The sequence below is a fragment of the Psammomys obesus genome, unplaced genomic scaffold, assembly GCF_907164565.1.
Source record: "Psammomys obesus unplaced genomic scaffold, mPsaObe1.curated_primary_1811, whole genome shotgun sequence".
NCBI classification, from domain to species: Eukaryota; Metazoa; Chordata; class Mammalia; order Rodentia; family Muridae; genus Psammomys; species Psammomys obesus.
This window is the reverse complement of record NW_026596069.1, coordinates 24750743-24771308: the sequence shown is the minus strand read 5'-3', so window position 1 is coordinate 24771308 and position 20566 is coordinate 24750743. Positions and strand designations below refer to the sequence as shown.

Sequence of the window (20566 nt, the reverse complement as noted above, 5' to 3'; positions counted from 1 at the left end):
AACAAAATAGCAGCCGACAATTTGAGTTTCACATAAAAAAGAATTTTTTTTTAAACTTTTGAGTCAGTCATGTTTTGAAGTCAGAAGGGTACACACAGCTCCTGAAAACAAATAGTTATCCAACAGAAGTAAATAAAGAATGAAAAGGAGTGAAATATAAAATCCTGGGAAACAACAGTATCTAAGAGGTAAACAAGGTAAAAACATACAATGGGAAACAGAGGAATAAAGATAGAAAACCCTTGGAAAACTGAAGAAACACCTACAAGGAACTTATGAGCAAGTAAAATGCAACACACAGGCCAAGTAGAATGAAGCCAAATCTTTGGAATTAAAAGGCACTGCAAGTAGTTGTACATGTTTGAATGACTTAATGCCAGTCAACTATATACATTTCAGAAAAAAATTAAAATGTTGAGTTTTATATTTATACATTTATTAGACTGCTTCGCTTTTCAAAGTACTACCTAGGCCAAATGGTCTTGATCCCATCATCTCATCATTACAAATGCTGGGATTACAGGCACTCTTTACTATACCCTAGTTCAATATATGCTGTGTTTTGTTTAAATTGTTTTTAAGTTGGCAAACTGAGGAGCTCTAAGGTCCCCTCTCCCCATAAATATTATCAATAAGCCATAACACACACACACACTCACTCTAACTGGACAGTGGTTGAAGTAATTTTGTAGGAGTTATGTAAAACTACGGCTTACAGGCAAATGAGAATTCACATTAAAAACAACGGGGAGAAGCTTTACATTACTTGCTTTTCCTACCCATCCCTGGGCAAGGACAGCCTTTAGGCTCCGGCAACTAACAGAATAAATCCCATTCCCACATACCTTGAACCCAAGGAAAAGTATACTGTTTATGTCTGTTTGTTCCTATCTATATGAGAGCTAACTAAGGGACCAAAGGCCTCATCTGTTTCACACATGGAGAATGCAGACAGGTAGGCAGCAGGTGCTACTCATGAAATTTTGCTAAATGGAAGTCTACTACAAGCTTCAACTGAGAACCGAGACAAGAGATTAAGAACAGATGAGAGACTTCTGATACAACACAATAATAAACGACCTAGGCCCAGTAAGACTGTTTGGGGGTATCTGTGTACTCAAAAGCAGTCGTATATATGACAGCACTTAGAAAATCACCTGCTGGTCAAGGCAAAAAAGCATGTTTAAAAACAAATAAAACAAAGAAAAAACCTACTGGGCCTTAAATTTTCACAAGGCAAACCTAGCTGAGAAGTTAAAAAATATGACAGCATAAAACAAGTTCAGAGACTAAAAGGTAGTTTTCTTTTCTGTGACACTTTTGTGTGTTTTTGGTGTTTGTACATCTAAAATTAAAAAAAGAAATTTTCATCTAAATAGCTACAGACAAACTTTAGATGAATACAATAATCACTAACAAAAGGGAATTCTGGCCATAGATAAAACAGGGCTAGGGGTGTAGCTCAGCTGGTAGAGTGACTGTCTGGTGTGCAGGAAGATCTAGGCTTGGCTCCCAGCACTGAAAAAGACTGGCACAATGGCTCAAGCTTGGAGAGAAAAAGGATCAGAGTTCAAGATCATCTTCATCTACAAAGCAAGTTCAAAGTCAGCATGGCATACTTGAAAGAGAAATGAGCTTGTCTCAAAACACAAAACAAAACAAAGATAACACAGTAGTCTGGAAAATGGGAGAAAACCTAATTGATTTCCAAAGTTAATATACTGTAATAAATGGCTAATATTTTATTTTAAAACCCACAAATAGACATAGGCACAGGAAAACGTGCCTTAATTTAGGTAAATTAAGTGCACAAAGCCAGGCGGTGGTGGTGCATGCCTTTAATCCCAGCACTTGGGAGGCAGAGGCAGGAAGATGTGGATGGGAGTTTGAGGCCAGCCTGGTCTACAGAGCAAGATCCAGGCAGGAGAGCCAAGGCTACAGAGAAACCCTTTCTCGAAAACAAACAAAACCCATAGTAATGATTTTCAATCATCAATCTAATTCCTTTCTCAAAAGCAAAAACAAAAACAAACAAAAGAAAGCAAACAACTAGACAAAGAGCTAAATAAACCTAAAGCATGGGCTGGAGAGATGGCTCAGAGGTTAAGAGCACTAGCTGTTCTTCCTAAAGGTCCTGAGTTCAATTCCCAGCAACCCCATGGTGGCTCATAACCATCTATAATGAGATCTGGTGTCTTCTTCTGATGTACAGGGTAACATTGTACATATAATAAATAAATAAATCTTAAAAAAAACTAAAGCAAACCAGAGAAAAGAAGTCATAGAGAAAAAATATTAGTAAGAATTATTCACATTATTACTCACTAAGACAGAGAGCTGGTTCTCTGACAGTAACAACCAAACTAACAACCTAGCCAGCTCATTAGAGGAAAACAGAAAACATCAAGTATTAGTATCAGAAATCAAATTACAAAAGAGCTTGAAAATGCAAGTAATGTGACACAGAAATAATAATGATGATAATAATAAATAGAAACAAATGTGGCAATGTTGATAAAGTCAACAATTCTTTAAAAAAAAAAAGACAAACTAAGCAAGTAACTATGAATATATTAATTAGTATTAACTCCTACAAAAAAGAAAAGAGGGATCTTGGGGGCTTGATGCTGTCTCCAGAATTCTATGAACCTTTACAGAATTGACACCAATTTTACATAGCCTCTTCTAGAAAACAGAAAGAGTACTTTTAGCTCATTTTGGATAGTCAATAATAACCTGATATCAACCAGATGAAGTAGAAAACTACAAATCAGTACCTTTTGTGAATATGGCTATGAAGTATTAACAAATGTAGATCAACAACATATAAAAAGAATGATAAACCAACCAAGTAGAGCTTGTTCCAAGACTTACAAGGTATTTAAAAAGGAAACTACAGGGCCTGGCCAGATGGCTCAGTGCATAAAAGCACTTAATTGACAACCTGAGTTCAATCCCAATAACCCGAATGATGGAAGGAGAAAAATAATTATCAAAAGTTGTCCTATAACCTCCACACACATGCTGAGACACGGCACACCCACACACATATAAAAACAAAATTTAGAAATATGTTTTAGAAAATGTAAACCTCTAAAACTCAACGTTATGAACAGCCTAATCCTGGCATTTGGGAAATGGAGCAGTAGATCAGAGGTCTCAGGTTAGTAGCCTCAGCTCCCTTGAAGAAAATTCAGATCAAGGTCTGGAGAGATGGCCCAATCATCAAGAGCAATTGCTGTTCTTGCAGCGGTCTTGAATTTAAAACCATATGCTACTCACACCCACTTGTGACCAGTTCCAAGGAATACAACGCCATCTTCTGGCCTCAGCACATACATGCTGCACATACACATACACTCAGGCACACACACACACACACACACACACACATATATATATTAAATTGTTTTTGTTTTTTTCGGGACAGGGTTTCTCTGTGTAGCCCTGGATAGCCTGGAACTTGCTCTGTAGACCAGGCTGGGCTCAAACTCAGAGAGATCCACCTGCCTCCACCTCCCAAGTGTTAGGATTAAAGACATGTGCCACAATCACCTAGCTTGTTTGTTCATTTTTAATGATTACTATATTTTATTATGTGCATTGGTGATTTGCCTGCATGTATACCTGTGTAAGAATGATGAATCCTGTGATCTGGAGTTACAGACAGTTGAATTTTTTTTTGAAATTCAAGGCTATATAGAGGTTGTGAAAAATTGGTGTTAATTCTTTAAAGGTTTCATAGAATTCTCTGGAGAAATAATTTTTTAAAATTCAAAACATGAGACTTGTCTCAAAACAAAACAAACAAACATTCACAGATCAAAGAGGAAACAGACTTCAGTGCTTCCAAAATAGGAATACAGATCTGATGCAATTCCTATAAAATATAACAAATTATTTCAGAGCTATGGTCACATTTTAAAATTAATATAGAAAGGCCAAAAAAACTATAAAGTAGCAATATAATTTTGAAACCACTTTAGCCAAGTTTGAGACTCATTAAAAAGCCATAATAATCAAGACCGTATACTATTCATAGAGGACAAAGCTGTAAAATAGACCAGGTACAGGAAACACCAGAAAAGACCAATAAAGGATAGCCAAATAAATTTGCAGATAAACAATTCAATGAATTCCGGATCAATGATACAACCACAAGAAAAATGAACTTCAACTTAAACTTCACAATTTATATTAACTCACTGATTTAAATGTTAAATTAAACCTTTAAGGGAAAAACAGGGTAAACTCTTTAAGATCTAAAGCTGAGTGGAGACATCTTAGACATCACAAAAAGTATGACCCAGAGAAAGAAAAAACAAAACCAATACACCAATCTTAATTAAGATTTACTCTGCCCTTCTAAACATCGGGGTTACAGGATTTTTAAAAGGTGATTTGAAGCCAGGAGGGCTGTGGTGGTGCAGAAGCACTCTTGAGTTCAAGGCCAGCCAGGTCTACTGCGCAAGTTTCAGAACAGCCAAAGCTACATAAAGAAACCCTGTCTTGGGAAGGAAAACAAAAAACAAAAACAAAACAAACAAACAAAATAGGTTATTTGAAGGAGGAAATGGGAAAGGAGGGACTTTAATTAGGGAGAGGGGAGATAAATACAGAAAAAAGAGGAAGGGGTAAAGTAACAGTAAAGACATTAAAACAGTAAAGGAAAAAAGTCATAAGGAATCATATTATCTATATACCTAAAATTACACATAATGCATATAAGTCTATATATACACACATAGTTAAAAAACAAATTCCTATCTGGAGTGGTAAGGCTTCTCACAAGAGCTATAGATTACCTAACAAAAACTACAGTAGCAGGGATGAGAAGCCGTCTTTTGTTATCAGAGTTGTCTAAGAGACTCCCCAAACATAAACTACTGCTGTTGCCTCTGACTGTCTCCCAGGGACTAAAGGTCCCCACTGCTGAAGATACCATGTAAGTCAGGCACAAGACACAATAAATCTTGGCTTGTTCTGACACAAAAGCTTCATCCCCGAGGACTACCGTTGTAAGAAGGCACTACAAAAGATTCCGAAGAAGAGAAGTAACAAACAGTCCTACCCAGATGTGATGGCTATAAACCAGCATGGCACAATAACCCTACAGGTGCAACAGTGGCATGCATACACACTGTTGGTGATAATCAAGTTTTCTTTTTATTAATTTTTATTTTTTTATGTTAATCACAGGTTATTTACTTTATATCCCAGCTGTAGCCCCCTCCCTCATTTCCTCCTGTCCCACCCTCCCTGATCCTTTCCAAATCCACTGCTAGGGGAGGTCCATTTGACCCTAGCTTATCAGGTATCTTCAGGACTGGCTGCCATGTCCTCCTCTGTAGCCTAGCAAAACTGTTCCTCCTTCGGGGGTGGGGGGTGGGGGGTAAAGGAGCCAGTCATTGAGTTCATGTCAGAAATAGTTCCTGTTCCCCTTACTAGGAAACCTACTTGAATCAACAGTTCTCTAATTGGACTTGAGGCATGTGCAACACGAAAACCCACTGGAAACCTGGTCAACTACTAGGGGCAGTGAGAGCAATACTTATCTGTGGGTATAATGATAAATACTTAAAATAGTTAGGAATTATGGTTATTTAGTGAAGCAGAGGTTGTAGGTTCTCCTCCCAAGATCCATGACTTCACTAAATAACCATAATTCCTAACTATTTTAAGTATTTATCATTATACCCACAGATAAGTATTGCTCTCACTGCCCCTATTTCCCCTCCCCTGTCCTGTCTGTAAGGCATCTTCTTGATTAATGATTGATGTCAGAAGGCCCAGTCCACTGTGGGCAGTGCCACCCTGGAGCAGGTAGTCCTGGGAGCTATAAGAAATATATCTAGTAATCCCAGTACTCTGGGAGGCAGAGGCAGGCAGATCTCTGTGAGTTTGAGACCAGCCTCGTCTACAAAGTGAGTCCAGGACTGCCGAGACTAAACACAGAAACTCGTCTCAAAAAAACCAAAACCAAAAAAAAAAGGAAAAAGAAACAAAGAAAGAGGGAGAGGAGAGGGAGGGAGGAAGGGAGGAAGGAAGGAAGGAATCTAAAAATGGGTCTAGCCAGGCACAGTGGCACACACCTGTAATCCTAGCACATGGGGAGGCAGAAGCAGGCAGATCTCTGTGAGTTCAAGGCCAGCCTGGTCTACAAAGTGAATCCAGGACAAGCTAAGGCTACACAGAGAAACTCTGTCTTGAAAAACCAAAAAGAGTCTAGAGAGCAAGCCAGTAAGCAGAGTCCCTCCATGATCTCTGCTTTAGTTCTGTCTGCAAGTTTCTGCCTTGAGTTCCTTTCTGTTTTGACTTCCTCAATGATGGACTATAAACGCTAGCTGAAATAAACCCTTTCCTTTTCAAGCTGCTTTTGGTCATAGTGTTTTATCACAGCAAAAGAAAGCAAACTAAGGTACTCCCAATCTTATTTTACCTAAACTTGGTAACATGTTACTATTATTTAAAATTGAATGGTATGCATGATGGTGTCATTAATCACTACCCCATAACTATTCACCATTACCCTTCAGAACACCATGCTTCACACTTCATAGCTTACTCATATTGTCTATCAACACTTAACTTCCCAGACACTACAAATTCCTATTTTAGTAGGCAGTTTGTGTGTGAGTGAGTGAGAGAGAGATATATAAGTGTTTAAAGGTCTATTTGTCTTGCCCAAGATAAACTGGAGGACTGATCACGCTAGTATTCATCACAAGGCATCTTCCTAGGAAGTCATGATCATCCTGAATTTGAATCTGCACAATGAATAATGTATACAATATCTCTTCAACAATAACATTCATGATCCACACATCATTTGTATCAGAGAAACAAATGATGTCAACAAACCACAGCAAGGAAAATCATCACTCAATATAACAGAAAATTCATCCACAGAGTGGTCAAAGGCTAGTGATGGCAGATTTTCCAAGTCTACAATACAGAAGACAAGTTCTGTAAGACAGCAAAATTACCCCTAATGGATTATCTGCAAACATCCACCTTTCAATCTTTGCTTGTTTGTTCATCCAGTTCACAGCAGTGGCAGCCTAATGTCAACCATTTGGAAACCCAGAACACAAACTGAGTAGCTGAACCTCAGCAAACTCCTCCAATTCTGTTTGCCAATACCCGTAATAGGCTTACCCATAATAGACTTCTCAACTTACCTAAATCAAGATGGCTATTGGCTATGTCCACACCCAACGTTGTGTCTCCCTGAAACATTTCTATCTGTAAAATAGCTTTACTGGAACTCTAGTTCCATGAGGTCCTCACAGGAGTTCAAAACTCTTCCAATGGGTGCACTTTGCACTGAGTTAATGCACTGGAGACAACACTCATATTCACATTCCAGGTATATGAAGCTTTCAAGGTAATTGTGCAGACAAGACAGCTACCTGTCTCTCTAAAATGTGCAGGCACGGCTACTGGACTCTTCCATTAGATTCTCTCCTGCTGCTTCCATAGGCAGCTCACAGTTCTCAGTAGACAATTATCTTAACCTCATAACATACTTCAAGTTCAGACAAAGATCTCAAGTTTACTCATCATCTCATCATATCTTTTAAAAATGGTTTTAAATTTTTTTAAAAAAAGTTTTAAATTAGCATGTGTGTGTGTTCATGTATATGTAGTGTGGCATATACTTGGAGGTCAGAGGACAATATATGGGAGTCAGTTCTCTCCACCATGGATTCTGGGGATCAGACTCCGGTCATCAGGCTTTCCTTTTACCCAATGACCCATCTCACCAGTCCCTTGTCTAGTCAAATTTGTGATTACAGTTTCTAAGATAAAATATCACAGGACTTAGTTTCACAACCCTTTCAATAAATATTTGTTAAGATCTTTTCCCTACATCTTTGTATATCTCCTTGCCACTGAAGTTTTTATACATACCTACATTTTATTTTCATTTCATTCAAAATTGCTTTATTTATTGCATTCTGTGTACCAAGTATTCTCTTCTACTCCCTACAAGAATACTTACCTTTGAGGCACATTAAATTGTTATATTCTTCCTGATACACTACACAGTAATATCAGTAAGTCTGCCACTCACTAGCAATATGCTGTTAGATAGCTCAACCTTTTCTGAGGTGTTATTTTATTCAAATGTGGCAATAATATCTTTCGCTTAGTCTACAGACTATTATAAAAATTAAATAAATGTGCCCAATCTTACTGTCTGGTCAACAAAGAGTCCATGACAACCAGGGCTACACAGAGAAACCCGGTCTTGAAAAAAATCCCAAACCAAACAAACAACCCCCCCTCAAAAAAAAAAAAAAAAAACCCCACAGAAGTATTTTAAGAATATGATTTTGTTTTAATCCCAGGTGTGGGGATATGAGGCTGCTTCAAAGCAGCTGACTATGATTTCCCTCATGCTCTAGCAGAGGTGTAATTTTGCCAGCTGCATATAGTTTCTCCGACTATGTGACAAATGCTGGGGACTTTACAGAGGATATATAAATGCGAGGGCCCCAGAAGCATGGGTGGTTGTTGGTTTGTTGGTAGGTGGCTATGGTTTGTTAAGTAGTCATCCTCACAGAAGAACAAACAAGAAATTAGCTATCTTGAAAGCAAAGAACAAACTTGCTCCAAGAAACTCAAATGCCCTTAAATCAGCAGGAAGTAGCCTAACAATAATGTCACCCCCTTTGCAACTTCTGACTATTAAGGGATCTCTTTCCTTTCCTCTCTATCCTTTTTTCTCTCTTATCTAGTGGCAGGGAGTTGGAAGGAAAGAATAAAAGGGATGGAGAAGTATGGAAGAAAGAAGAACCCATCAAGTAGCAAATACCAGTTACAATTACTATCCTGTGTTCTCTCATCCAAAATCCAGAAACATGGAGGGGGCAGTAATATAACTTATAATGGGCCAGGCATCACTCCAAAAACAAGTGACAAATCTATGAACAAGATAATCAGATACCTGCTTGAGTGAGCTTGCCTGAAGAGCATTAATATCACAAACGTAGTAGCTCAGAAGCCTTAAATAGTCTAAATATGTTTTCATTTAAGAAAAAAACAATTGTAGAACTTCCAATCTGTTGACTTTGTGAAAATATTTGTTCTTACAAATAGTAAATTAGTCTTGTACAGCTTTTCCACATTAAACAATTCCAGACACAAAATTGATGAATCAATGAATAAGCAAATGTTATAAAGAAAACAAGTCCTTTTCTTATGGCAGGAAGGAAACAGAAATGTAATAATTAAAAGACCACTTTATTCAGATTTGATATAAAATTTGATTCTTCATCTCTCCCCCCCCCCCAAAAAAAAAAAATCGGATCCAGGGGCCAGCAAAAGGAATCAGCAGATAAAGGTGCTCGCCACCAAGATTGCTATCTGATTTTGATCCCTGGAATCCACATGGTAGGAGACAACTGACTCTTGCCAGATTGCTCTCTGAACCGCAACCTCCCAACATGCACCCATATACATAATCATATGCATGAGCACACACACCCACACAAAGAAAAACTTAAAAATCAAATCTACCTACTTTCCTTAGATTCTATATCAAATTTGATTCTCAAATTGTAAACAAACAAAAATAGCTCTATCAAGCAAAATGAAACCAGTCATTTCTGCCAACTTACTATGCTAATCCTCTCCAACATAGCCTAGTGATTATTTTTCTCTTCTTAAAAGAATATCTTAAATGGAGTCAAGGCTTTTCCTATTTATTCCTACTTCGATTTCCTACCAGCAGTTTCCCAAAAGAGATGCAGGAGGTGTAATATCTAGCACACCATACACACATCTAAACCCTACTAAGAGTACAAATTCCACTACCCTATCTCTGTCAGTGCTGTTTCTCACATGGTAAACGGTTCTGAGGTAGTTGATCAATGAACAAGCATTTGGAACTCCTTCCCCAGGCCATCCAAAAACAACAATCAGCAAAGCAGCATGAAGCAACAATCACAGTTGGGACTGGAAAGATGGCTGTGTGGTTCAGAGCACTGTCTGCCTTTCTCTCTTCTTTCATCCCATTAGTCTCTAAAACAGTGGAGGCAGTCCCAGGGGTACCGCATCATCACCAAACTGAAGGGTTTCCTAGAATATTATCTTACCTTTGTAACAGTTTGTCTGTGCCATTAAGGCTCGAAAAGTACCTTCCTCTGCAAAGTAGCAATTAAAAGTTGAAGCATTCATCCTTTGTATCATAGAGTGTATTTCAAGGTACAGTCAGAAGTAATGACAAAAAGTCCTCTGAATTAAATTAAATAGTTAAATGTGAAAGGAATACTAAAAATTATACATGCTTCTTGCTGTGAAACAAAAGAAAATAAAAACATCTATGGAAGTGTTTACTGAAAAGTCCAACATATACAAAGTGAATAAAATGTAATTAATATAAAAATTAAAAATTTAATGAAAAAAAGTCCAACATAGTTAAACCAAGGTTTCAAATTTATCAACTTATCCAAGAAATACAGTCAGTACAGGAGTGGAAAAATCCAGATGGAAAAATAGATAACAGTATCACTGCCTTCGTCTCTTCAAAAAGACATCAGATAACAGATGAGAAGTTGAGATAAGGAGACTCCCTATTTAAAAGACTTTTAAGGGGTTGGGGATTTAGCTCAGTGGTAGAGCGCCTGCCTAGCAAGCGCAAGGCCCTGGGTTCGGTCCTCAGCTCTGGGAAAAAAAAAAAAAAAAAGACTTTTAAAAAACCAAATCAAAGCAAATAAAACCAGTAGCATGTAATGTAGACTGTTTAGTTTGCACAGACCCATATTTTAATACAGTAACTGGATTAAAAAATGAAAAATCTACTTTAGATACACAGAAAAATAAACATAAACTGGAAATTAATGAAACAAGGAGTGTTTGTGTTAGATATGATAAGTCATTGCGGTAATAAGCTCCTCAAGAGATCTGATTCAGAAACTCCACAACTCTTATATGGAAATTATATAACTCAGACAGCTTTACCACAAGTCTTTAAATATATCCCAAACCTTAGAATAATAGCATGGGTCATACATACATACTCTATCTCCCCTTCAGGCCTTACCCCAACACGATCTTAGTGTGACACACATTTACTATTTTTTCCCTACAATTATGAATTCCATGACAGCAGGACCCATGTTTGCTTTTAACTCACTAAATGGTGTCCCCACTGCCTTTTAGAGTTCCAAGTACAGAATACATACCAAGTAAATATTGTTGAGTGGATGAATGATAACAAAAAAAAAAAAAAAAAAAAAAAGAAATTAACATGATCCACTGTTGCAAAAGTAAATCAGAAAACAATCTGAGTAAAATATCAATCTCTTGCCAAAAGTTAGTACAGGAAGTATTGGAGTTTAGCCAGCCTTTTGGGGGTTTGTGTTCTTTGTTTTGTTTTTCGAGACAGGTTCTTTCTATGTAGGTAGCTCTGGCTGTCCTGGACTCCCTTTGTAGGCCTGGCTGGCCTCAAACTCACAGAGATCTGCCCGCCTCTTCTGCCAGAGTGTTGGGATTATAGGTATGTGCCACCGCGCCCATCCAGTTTGCCAGCCTTTTAAATGATGTCAAGAGTAGACATAAAGCTCTTGCCTCTGTACAGTATCACACTTTAATCTGAGTACCTAGCCTCCTACTAATCGTTTAGCAATTATAAGAAAAGTACACTTTATATTTCATAATCCCAAACAGAAAAGATCTACATTTTAGAAAAACAACACATATTTTACTTATTTGTGCAATGTGTGTATATGTGTGTTTGTGTGCGTATGTTTTGGTTTGAGACAAGCTCTGTTGCAGCCCAGGCTAACCTTAAACTCACAATGTAGCTGAGGATGACTTTGAATTCCTGATCCTCCTGCCTGTACCTCCTAAAGGCTGAGATTACAAGTTTGTACCACCACTCAGGGCACATACATATAGTATAATGGGTATAAAAGCAAGCATCTTGATTATCATCTTTGTTCAAAAAGCACAAACCCTAGAGCAGTTCTCAACATGTGGGTCACAACCCCTTTGGGGAGGGTTAACAACATTCTCACAGGAATCACCTAAAACAACTGGAAAATACAGATATTTATATTACGGTTCATAGCAGTAGCAAAATTATGGTTATGAAAAAGCAACAAAAATAATTTTATGGTTGGGGGCCACCACAACATGAGGAACATCAGGTCACAACTTTAGGAGGGTTGAGAACCACTGCCCTTATAATAATAAGGTACAAAATACAAAAACAAGTGCCAAATAGAACAAGTAAAATCAGTTTAGGAACTACTTCCAAAAATAGCATGACCCAAAGATAAGTTCCTATAGTTGTATTTCTACCTCAGTATCATTTAAATCTACAAATTTTATTTCTTAAATAATAAACCAATGATAAATTTTCAAAAAATTGTTATACTTATTTTATGTGTATGTTTCTTTGCCTGCATGTATGTATATGCACCACGTATGTGTCTGGTACCTTTGGAGTTCAGAGAAGAGTATCAGATCACTTGGAACTGGAGTTACATGTGTTTATGAACCACCATTTGAATGCTAGGAACTAAACCTGGGTCTTCTGCAAGAGCAACAGGTGCTCTTGAAACTGCTAACGCATCTCTCCAGCCCCAAAGACAATTTAAAAATTATAATGACTTACAGACTTTACAGATACAAAGCACATCAATAACTATCTGATCCAACTCTTTATCACTCTACAAAAAAGAAACTGACAAGAAAAAAATTTAATTGGTTACAAAGAGTTAATAAATAACAAGACTATGAGAATGTTTTGAACGTTAAGTCCAGTGTTCTTTTACTACCATCATGCCAATAGCATGTTTTTTTTAAAAATTACCATTTCATGTTGCAAATTACAGTACTACCTAGATGTTCACCTTTTTAAAAAGTTCAGTTATTTATTTTGTACGTATGTATGTTGTCATTTGATCGAGAACAGCCCCATGGATTCATGTATTTGGACGCTCGGTCTCCAGGGAGCGACACTACGAGGTAAGGCCCACCTGGAAGAAGTGCAGCTTGGGGTGGGTAAGCTTCGAGGTCTCAAAACCCCACGCTAGGCCCAGTCTGCCTCTCCCTGCCTGCAGATCAGGATGTGGCTCTCAAACTACAGCTTCAGCATCACACCTGCCATCACATTCCCTGACATGACGATGGACTACGCCTCTGAAACTGTAAGCAAGCCCCTAACTAAATTGCTTTCTCTTGTAAGAGTTGCCATGGTCATGGTGTGTCCTCAGTGCACTAGAGTAGTGACTAAGACAGGATGTGTGGGTAGGCACACATATCACATGGTCAGAAGACAACTAACAGAAATCAATTCTCCCCTTCCACCGTGTGGGCTCCAAGGATGTAACTTATGTTGTCAGGCTAAGCAGCCAGTATCTTTAAGTGATGAGCAAACTTGCTGACATCTGTCCATCTTCTTACATATAGACGTATATGCTATAAACAGCTATGGTATGGACTTCAACTAACTGAAGAGTTCTCTTTGTGTGAGTACCGGAACAGGAAAGCAGTGCTAATGGATCTTCAGTAACAGAAACCCATTTGAGTATTTCCTGATACATAAGCTTTTCTGTAATTTCCATTATAGAATCTGTAGTTTTCACTGCCCATATACCAAAATTTATAACCATGACATAAAAGTAAATTGTAAGATATAAAGGCTGATATAATTCAAAATTTATATACAATTCCTTCTTCTGAGTTAAAAATGTCTGATTCAGATTTAATGAATGACCCAATTTGTTGCCTGTCACCGTGAGCCACTTCTTTTTAAGCCCATAGTGGTGCCAGAGGGCCCCTACAGAAGACCTACTGAAAGTACAGGGTAGACATAAAAAGAGAGCACGATAACAACTAAATCTTAACTAATTAGCTCCCAACTGCCTTTCACACTAACCTAAAACCTTAGTGAAATTAGGGATTGTCTTAGTCGGTATTTTGTTGCTGTGAAGAGACACCATGACCAACAGCAACTCTTACAAAGAAAGCATTTAATTGGGGCTTGCTTACAGTTTCAGGGTGAGGAACAAGACAGAATGAAGGCGGAAACGGAGAGAAAAGCAGCAGGAAGATAAAGTCTGGGTTTAGAATGGGTTTTTGAAACCGCAAAGCCTACCCCTAGTCACACACTCCTCCAACAAGGCTACACCTACTCCAACAAGGCCACACCTCCTAATCCCTGTCAAACAGCACTACTCCCTAACAGCCAAGCATTCAAACAGATGAGCCTACAGGGCCATTCCTATTCAAACAAGTATATTGTAAATCCTGACTAAAGGCCTGGAGATGTAACTCAGAGTTTGGAAAGCATTTGCCATGAACATGCAAGATAATGGGTTAATGCCCACAACTACAAAATAAAACATGACTAAGTGAACAGTCTCCAAAAACCCCCTCCTCTAATTGAATCCATCGTAATGTCTACATATTTTAATATATTTTGTTTGGATGTTTTAATGATACATATCTGGATTATAGTCTTAGGTGTCAGGTAAATTACTCTGTGGTTAAAGAAGACAATGTATCAGCAATACTGCCATATGACAAGCCAGTGCAGCTATGATTCCAGCACTTAGGGAGGCAGCTCTCTGTGAGTTTTACAGCCAGCCTGGTCTACAAAACAAGGACAGCCAAGGCTACACAAAAAAAACTCGGTCTCAAAAAACCAAACCAAACCAAAACACAATACAACAATAATGGTTACCAATTTTCAGGTTACTAACCACCATACACTATGATAATTACATTATTTAATTCTCATAACAAACTAGCAGAATAACTTCTTTCTCATTTTCTTGAAGCTAAAATGAGCTTTCAAGAGATTACATATAATAAGTTGCCTAAAATTCTCCAGCTCACACATGACAAGGCCTAGATTTGAAGTCACATTTAGATCTACAGAAACATTTACTAAATATGTAAATGAAATAGGAGACTAGTTTTTTAAACGTCATAGTAATAAACAATCAGAACAGAATAGTTTAAATTATGCATGTTTGCAAAGCTGATGCAAGAATTTCACTGCTTAAAGCAAGGAATTTTTGGGGGCTACCTTCAGCATCATAGTGAGAACCTGTGATTAGAGTAAGAATGCTCATATATTTGAATGCTTAATCATAAGGGAGTGACATTATTTCAGAATTACTAGGAAGTGTGGCCTTGCTGGAGAAGGTGCATCACAGGGGGTGAGCTTTGAGTTTTCAAAAGCCAAGTCAGGCCCAGTGTATATGCATATATATGTGTGTGTGTATGTGTGTGTCTGTGCTTGCAGATCAGGATACAGCTCTCAGCTGCCTATGGACTAAACCTCTAAAATCATAAGCAAGCCCCAATTAAATGCATTTTTAAAATAAAAATTGCCTTGATCATGCTGTCTCTTAACAGTTACGCCTTGATCATGCTGTCTCTTAACAGTTACAGAACAGTGACTAAGACAAAGTCCCATCTCTTAAAAACAAAACAAACAAACAAAAAACGCTAAGGAAAAAGGTTTGGTCCAAAGCAGTCGTATGTCCTAATACTAGTAACACCCATAAACTTGAAATGAGTACTAACAGGCACACAGTTTTGAACAACGGTAGCCACATAGCTTTGAATACCAGTAGGCATATAGCTATGAACCTGTAGGCCCTGAGGTCCAAAGACTTAATTATCTTAGGTTTTTTTCATCCAACCAACAGTAGCATATTTTCAAAAAATGATTAATCCAACTGGTAAAGGGATGGAGCTTATGTAACAATCTACTCAAAGCCTAGTATTGCCAAAAACTTCACAACAAAATGTTCAGTTTACTGGCAAAGACAGTAGTGATCCTAACAACGCAAATAACTTATTTCAGAATATAAGAAATTTGGTGATAATATAATGTCCAAGTAGAGATGCCTAAAAATCAGTTAAATGTTTAGTATTTGAAATAAATAAAAGAATAAATAGCAAATGAGATGGCTCAGTCAATAAAGACGCTTGTAAAACAAGCCTGTCAACCTGAGTTACTTCCTCAGTAATGACATTAAGGTGAACTAAAAGAACAAACTCTCCACAAAATTTGTCTTCTGACATCCATATGGCAAGCACAGACACACAGAAACATACAATTAATAAATATGTAAATGATTTGTAGAAAATGGAAAGAGTGATAAGGAACTGATGCTTCAAGTTTGGAATAAATTATCCACTAAACTCAAGGCAAAGGGAAAAAATAAATCTGCAATGAAAAGATGGGGAAAGCACTAGTCAAAAATACAGAAAAGAGAAGTTCATGGAAGAAAAATGAAAACCAGCATCTAAATCTTCTTACATTTGCCTTTCACATACTGAAAAAAAAAAAAAAAACAAACAAACCAGTAACAAATATGTACTAAGGGACACAACAGTGCTAGAATGCTCTAGTAACATGGTTCCTTTCCCTTCCTCCACCCACAGCTTATACTTCACCAGATAGAAGAAAACTGAAAAGAAAGTCATGCTCTTGAAGAAATGATGGGACAGCCACTTAATCAGTGTTTCTTCCAGGTAAACTAGTAATATTATTACTGCTTCAGACAAAAAAAAAAAAAGTGTTTTCTGGGTAAAGTTAGACATTTGCTAGCCAACTGCTGTGAAACCAAAAAGTTTGAAAGCTTTCCTGACTGAAGAAGAGTGGATCTAGAGCAAACAATCTCACAACCTATAAATAATGAGATTTTAAAAGACTAGAATGACAAGGACTACATGTGACAAACAATATGAACATAGTATCAGCTCAATCAGTCAGCAAGGGTGAAAGTAATCTAAACAGAGGCTGGAGAGAACTAAGGGCTCTTGCTGCTTGTCTTGTCCATGTCTTGCAGAGGACATGGGTTCAGTTCCCAGTACTCAAATGGGTGACTCAGCCACCCATAACTCCAGCTCCAAGGGATCTGACACCCTTTTTCTGGCCTCTAACAACACTTACATGCACATGGCACACATACATACAAAGCTGGAGAGGCAACCAAAGTGAAAGAGGTATTATACCTCCAATCTAAAACAATTTTAAACTCCACACAAAACAAGAACAAATTCATTAAAAAGTATAGTGACCTGGTAAGTCACTGTGAAAAGTAAAGTGAACTGAGTAAATGAATGACTGCTCAATGATAAACATACAATACTGTACAAAGAAAACTCATGCTAGACACTATAAAACTGAAAAGTGGATTTCTGTTTCCAAGGAAAATTCTTATCTTTAAAGTTCAGAGTGGGGCTGGAGAGATGGCTCAGTGGTTAAGAGCACTGTCTGCTCTTCCAGAGGTCCTGAGTTCAATTCCTGGCAACCACATGGTGGCTCACAACCATCTATAATGTAAACTGATTCCCTCTTCTGGCAGGTGCAAATGCAACTAGAACACTCATATACATAAAATAAATAAAATTAAAAAAAAAATAAAGTTCAGAGTGATCTGATAAGATTTCAATAGTCACTTTCAATAATGAAATTTTTAATTATTTTATTTTATATGCATTAGTGTTTGTCTGCATGTATGTCAGTGTGAGTGTGTCAGATCTGGAGTTACAGACTGTTGTGAGCTGCCATGTGGTTGCTGGGAATAGAACCCAGGTCCTTTGGAAGATTAGCCAGTGCTCTTAACCGCTGATCCATCTCTCCAGCCCCAATAATGAAAATTTTAACAGATCAAGATTATAAGATTATTACAACAGAGAGGAAGTAATCAAATCTGTCCATTCACTATCCGTTCTCAAAATGTTCCTGTAAAGTCTTGCGCTCCTAATACCCGGCCTACCTTGACACTGAGGACATTGAGTGCTTGCTTCTTCAACTTTTCCTCTTTATTCAACCTTTATCTTTGACCCTTAGATCTCTCTCTAAGTTATTCCTTTTTGTTATATCGGCTTCAACTTGTGCTCTATGTAAATGATTTCCAAACCCTTATTCTTTTTTTTTTTTTTTAAGATTTATTTATTATTTATACAACATTATGCCTGCATACCAGATCTTACTATAGATGGTTCTGAGCCAACATGTGGTTGACTGGGAATTGAACTCAGGACCTTTGGAAGAACAGCGAGTGTTCTTAACCTCTGAGCTATCTCTCCAGCCCCCCAAACCGTTATTCTTTAAGTTTAATTCAACATCTCAAGTAGCCTACAGGCCATTTCTTCACCCTCATCTCACTATCTTGTCAAATACAACAAATTTAAATACATCTGTAGATCTATTCTTCTCAAGCAATTTCCAAACCTGATTATGTTCATCATTCTCACTGTAAGCCAGGCTCAACATTTTCAGAATCATGTAACTAATGCCTCTCTAGTTCTGAACTCTTGTCAATCAAGTCCCATCAATTCTTCCTTCCTCATTTTCATGTCCTAGCCCCGGTTGCGACTGTGTGTGGACTATTACGGTAATCTGGAAATTCTCCAATCTCACTTTGTCCCCGATCTTTTCTCACACAAACCTACCTTACTAGGTTACTCATACTCATTCATTCTGTGACAGCCCTAAGTGTGCTCAAACCCTCCACCTCTAACCCCATCCTTCCAGCTGTGTCTCCTTTCTCTAAAGGACGTCACACAGACAGCCCTGGATGCCCCACCACCCTCCATTTATGTTATTTCCACCGGCAGCCAATTCAGCAGAAAGTACACTTTGGCCCTCTCCACTCACAGCACTTTTTTTCCCGTTCAGTTTCCGTAATATGATTATTGAAAATGATTAATTGAAAAATGATAAGTAATCATTTGGAATGAATCAGTTGTTTTCTCAATCTATAAAATGTCTCACTTTGTTTCTGTGTATGGATATTAAAATATCTTTGTAAGTAGATCCAGCTCTCAAAAGAGTCCATGCAACATACACTTATTTTCTTGTACTCTCAACTCTATCCGATTCCTCCTAAATGATGCTGTAGCAAATGTGAAAACTAGCAATAAAAATAAAATAAAATAAAAGCTCCTAAACCCTCCTTAAAAATTCATAACAGGGGGAGCAAAAAAAGCAGAATAGGATTAACAGCTTAATGGTGGAGTTAGCATGTGCTGGGTCCAACTGGCAGGACCACTAATAAAAGCAACAAGAAAATCAAAGAACTACTTTTGTAAATATTGAAAGATATAGCAGCCGTGGAACACATTAAGTAAGTATTATAATTCCTTTCACTTCTATCATTCAATAAAATACTTTAACTTTATTATGCATCAACCTTGTTTCTCAGTATTAAAAGCATCTATAATGTGGGTAAGACATTTTACACTACCCAGAGTTCCCATTTCATAGTCAAGTATGTTTGGAGCAATCGTGAAGTGAAAGCCTTGGCGAGAAACCTTGCACACTGTAACTGTACAGAGATGTTTAGAACAACTGAAATGTACACTAATTTTAATCTACAAAATTTCCTGATCCAATAAGGGATTTTAAAATGTTATCTCTGTGAATGCCACTATTAAATCTTAAATCTCCAAACTATGATACACAAAGTTAATTCTCTGAGGTCCCATGTCCATATAGGCACTGAAACATGATTTTAGAGATCATGTGGTTTTGTCTGAACTAAAAGTAGTAATAGTAACTGTACCGGCGGCACTCGAATACCTATTATTTACAAATATTTGTACTTAGTATCAACGACTACACAATTTTTAAGGTAAAACCTAAGTACTTTAGAATATTTTTAAAGTAGCAAAAATGGTTATTGATGTACACGAATGAAATATATTTACTAACAATGTTTTTAAAGTCATCAACCTTGTGCTGGCTTAGTTATCTTACGTGTTTGCATTGAACGTTCAACAAAGTTTCTTTAGCCTCAGGTCACCTAAAATTTTATCTTAAAAATCATTTCCTCGGTATCAATTCTCCATTATCGTTTCCAAGGCTAAACTCCAAACCCCTGGGAATTCCGTAAATAGAAAGTAGATTTTCAATTCTACTGTCAAACTATGGGAAGGTTAATACTAGGATCGTCTTTCAACAAACTGTACAATATAAACGTGTTTAACGTTCTGCAATGCCTGCAATTGCGATGCCTGCAATCGCAGTTTCTAAGTGTGTTCGGTGGACTGACGGAGCTGAATCAAAACCAGAAGTTCTGAGCAGCTAGCAGAGAACCAGTGAAATTGCTAAAAAAGGGCTTGGACCTCATAGTTTACTGGTGCTTCAAAATTCTTGCAAAAGAGCAATCTGGCATCTTCCCAAGATGACTATGCACACCTGAGACTCGTTGCAGTTAACAAGACTGCAACCAAGAGGAGCCCAAGGCAACCCAGAAAAAAAAAAAACAGCGGCACTCACCAGCAAACAATCTGAATTCACTTCCGATTTGGGATCCCGCAGCAGGTTGTCGATTTTTTCAAACCGAGTCTCAAAACTGTCCCCAGTCGACATGATGCTGCTCCTTGTGACAATACCTTCGTCCTCGCAGCGGAAAGCAAGTTCAACCAACTTCCTCCGCGGTGGGTTTGCAGCCGCGGGGCAGAGGAGCCGGAACCTCGGGGTCACCAGGTGCACCCGGTTCCCCCTCCTCCCCCTCACTGAGGGGACCCCTGCTCTCCGGACCCCAGGCTGGGGCTGACAGCGACCCGCAGCCGCTCG

At 37.9% G+C, this 20566-nt stretch overlaps 1 protein-coding gene across 2 annotated transcripts in view; it reads right to left on the bottom strand.

Annotated features, from left to right (window-relative positions):
• The window catches only part of Rock1 (Rho associated coiled-coil containing protein kinase 1), a 97646-nt gene extending 77286 nt beyond the window's left edge, over positions 1–20360 (bottom strand). For both annotated transcript variants that reach the window (XM_055625470.1, XM_055625471.1), the window contains exon 1: positions 20267–20360. In XM_055625470.1, coding sequence (XP_055481445.1) covers positions 20267–20359 — 93 coding nt within the window. In that variant the 5' untranslated portion in view covers position 20360. The remainder of the gene's footprint in view (positions 1–20266) is intronic.
• Positions 20361–20566: the final 206 nt, after the last annotated feature.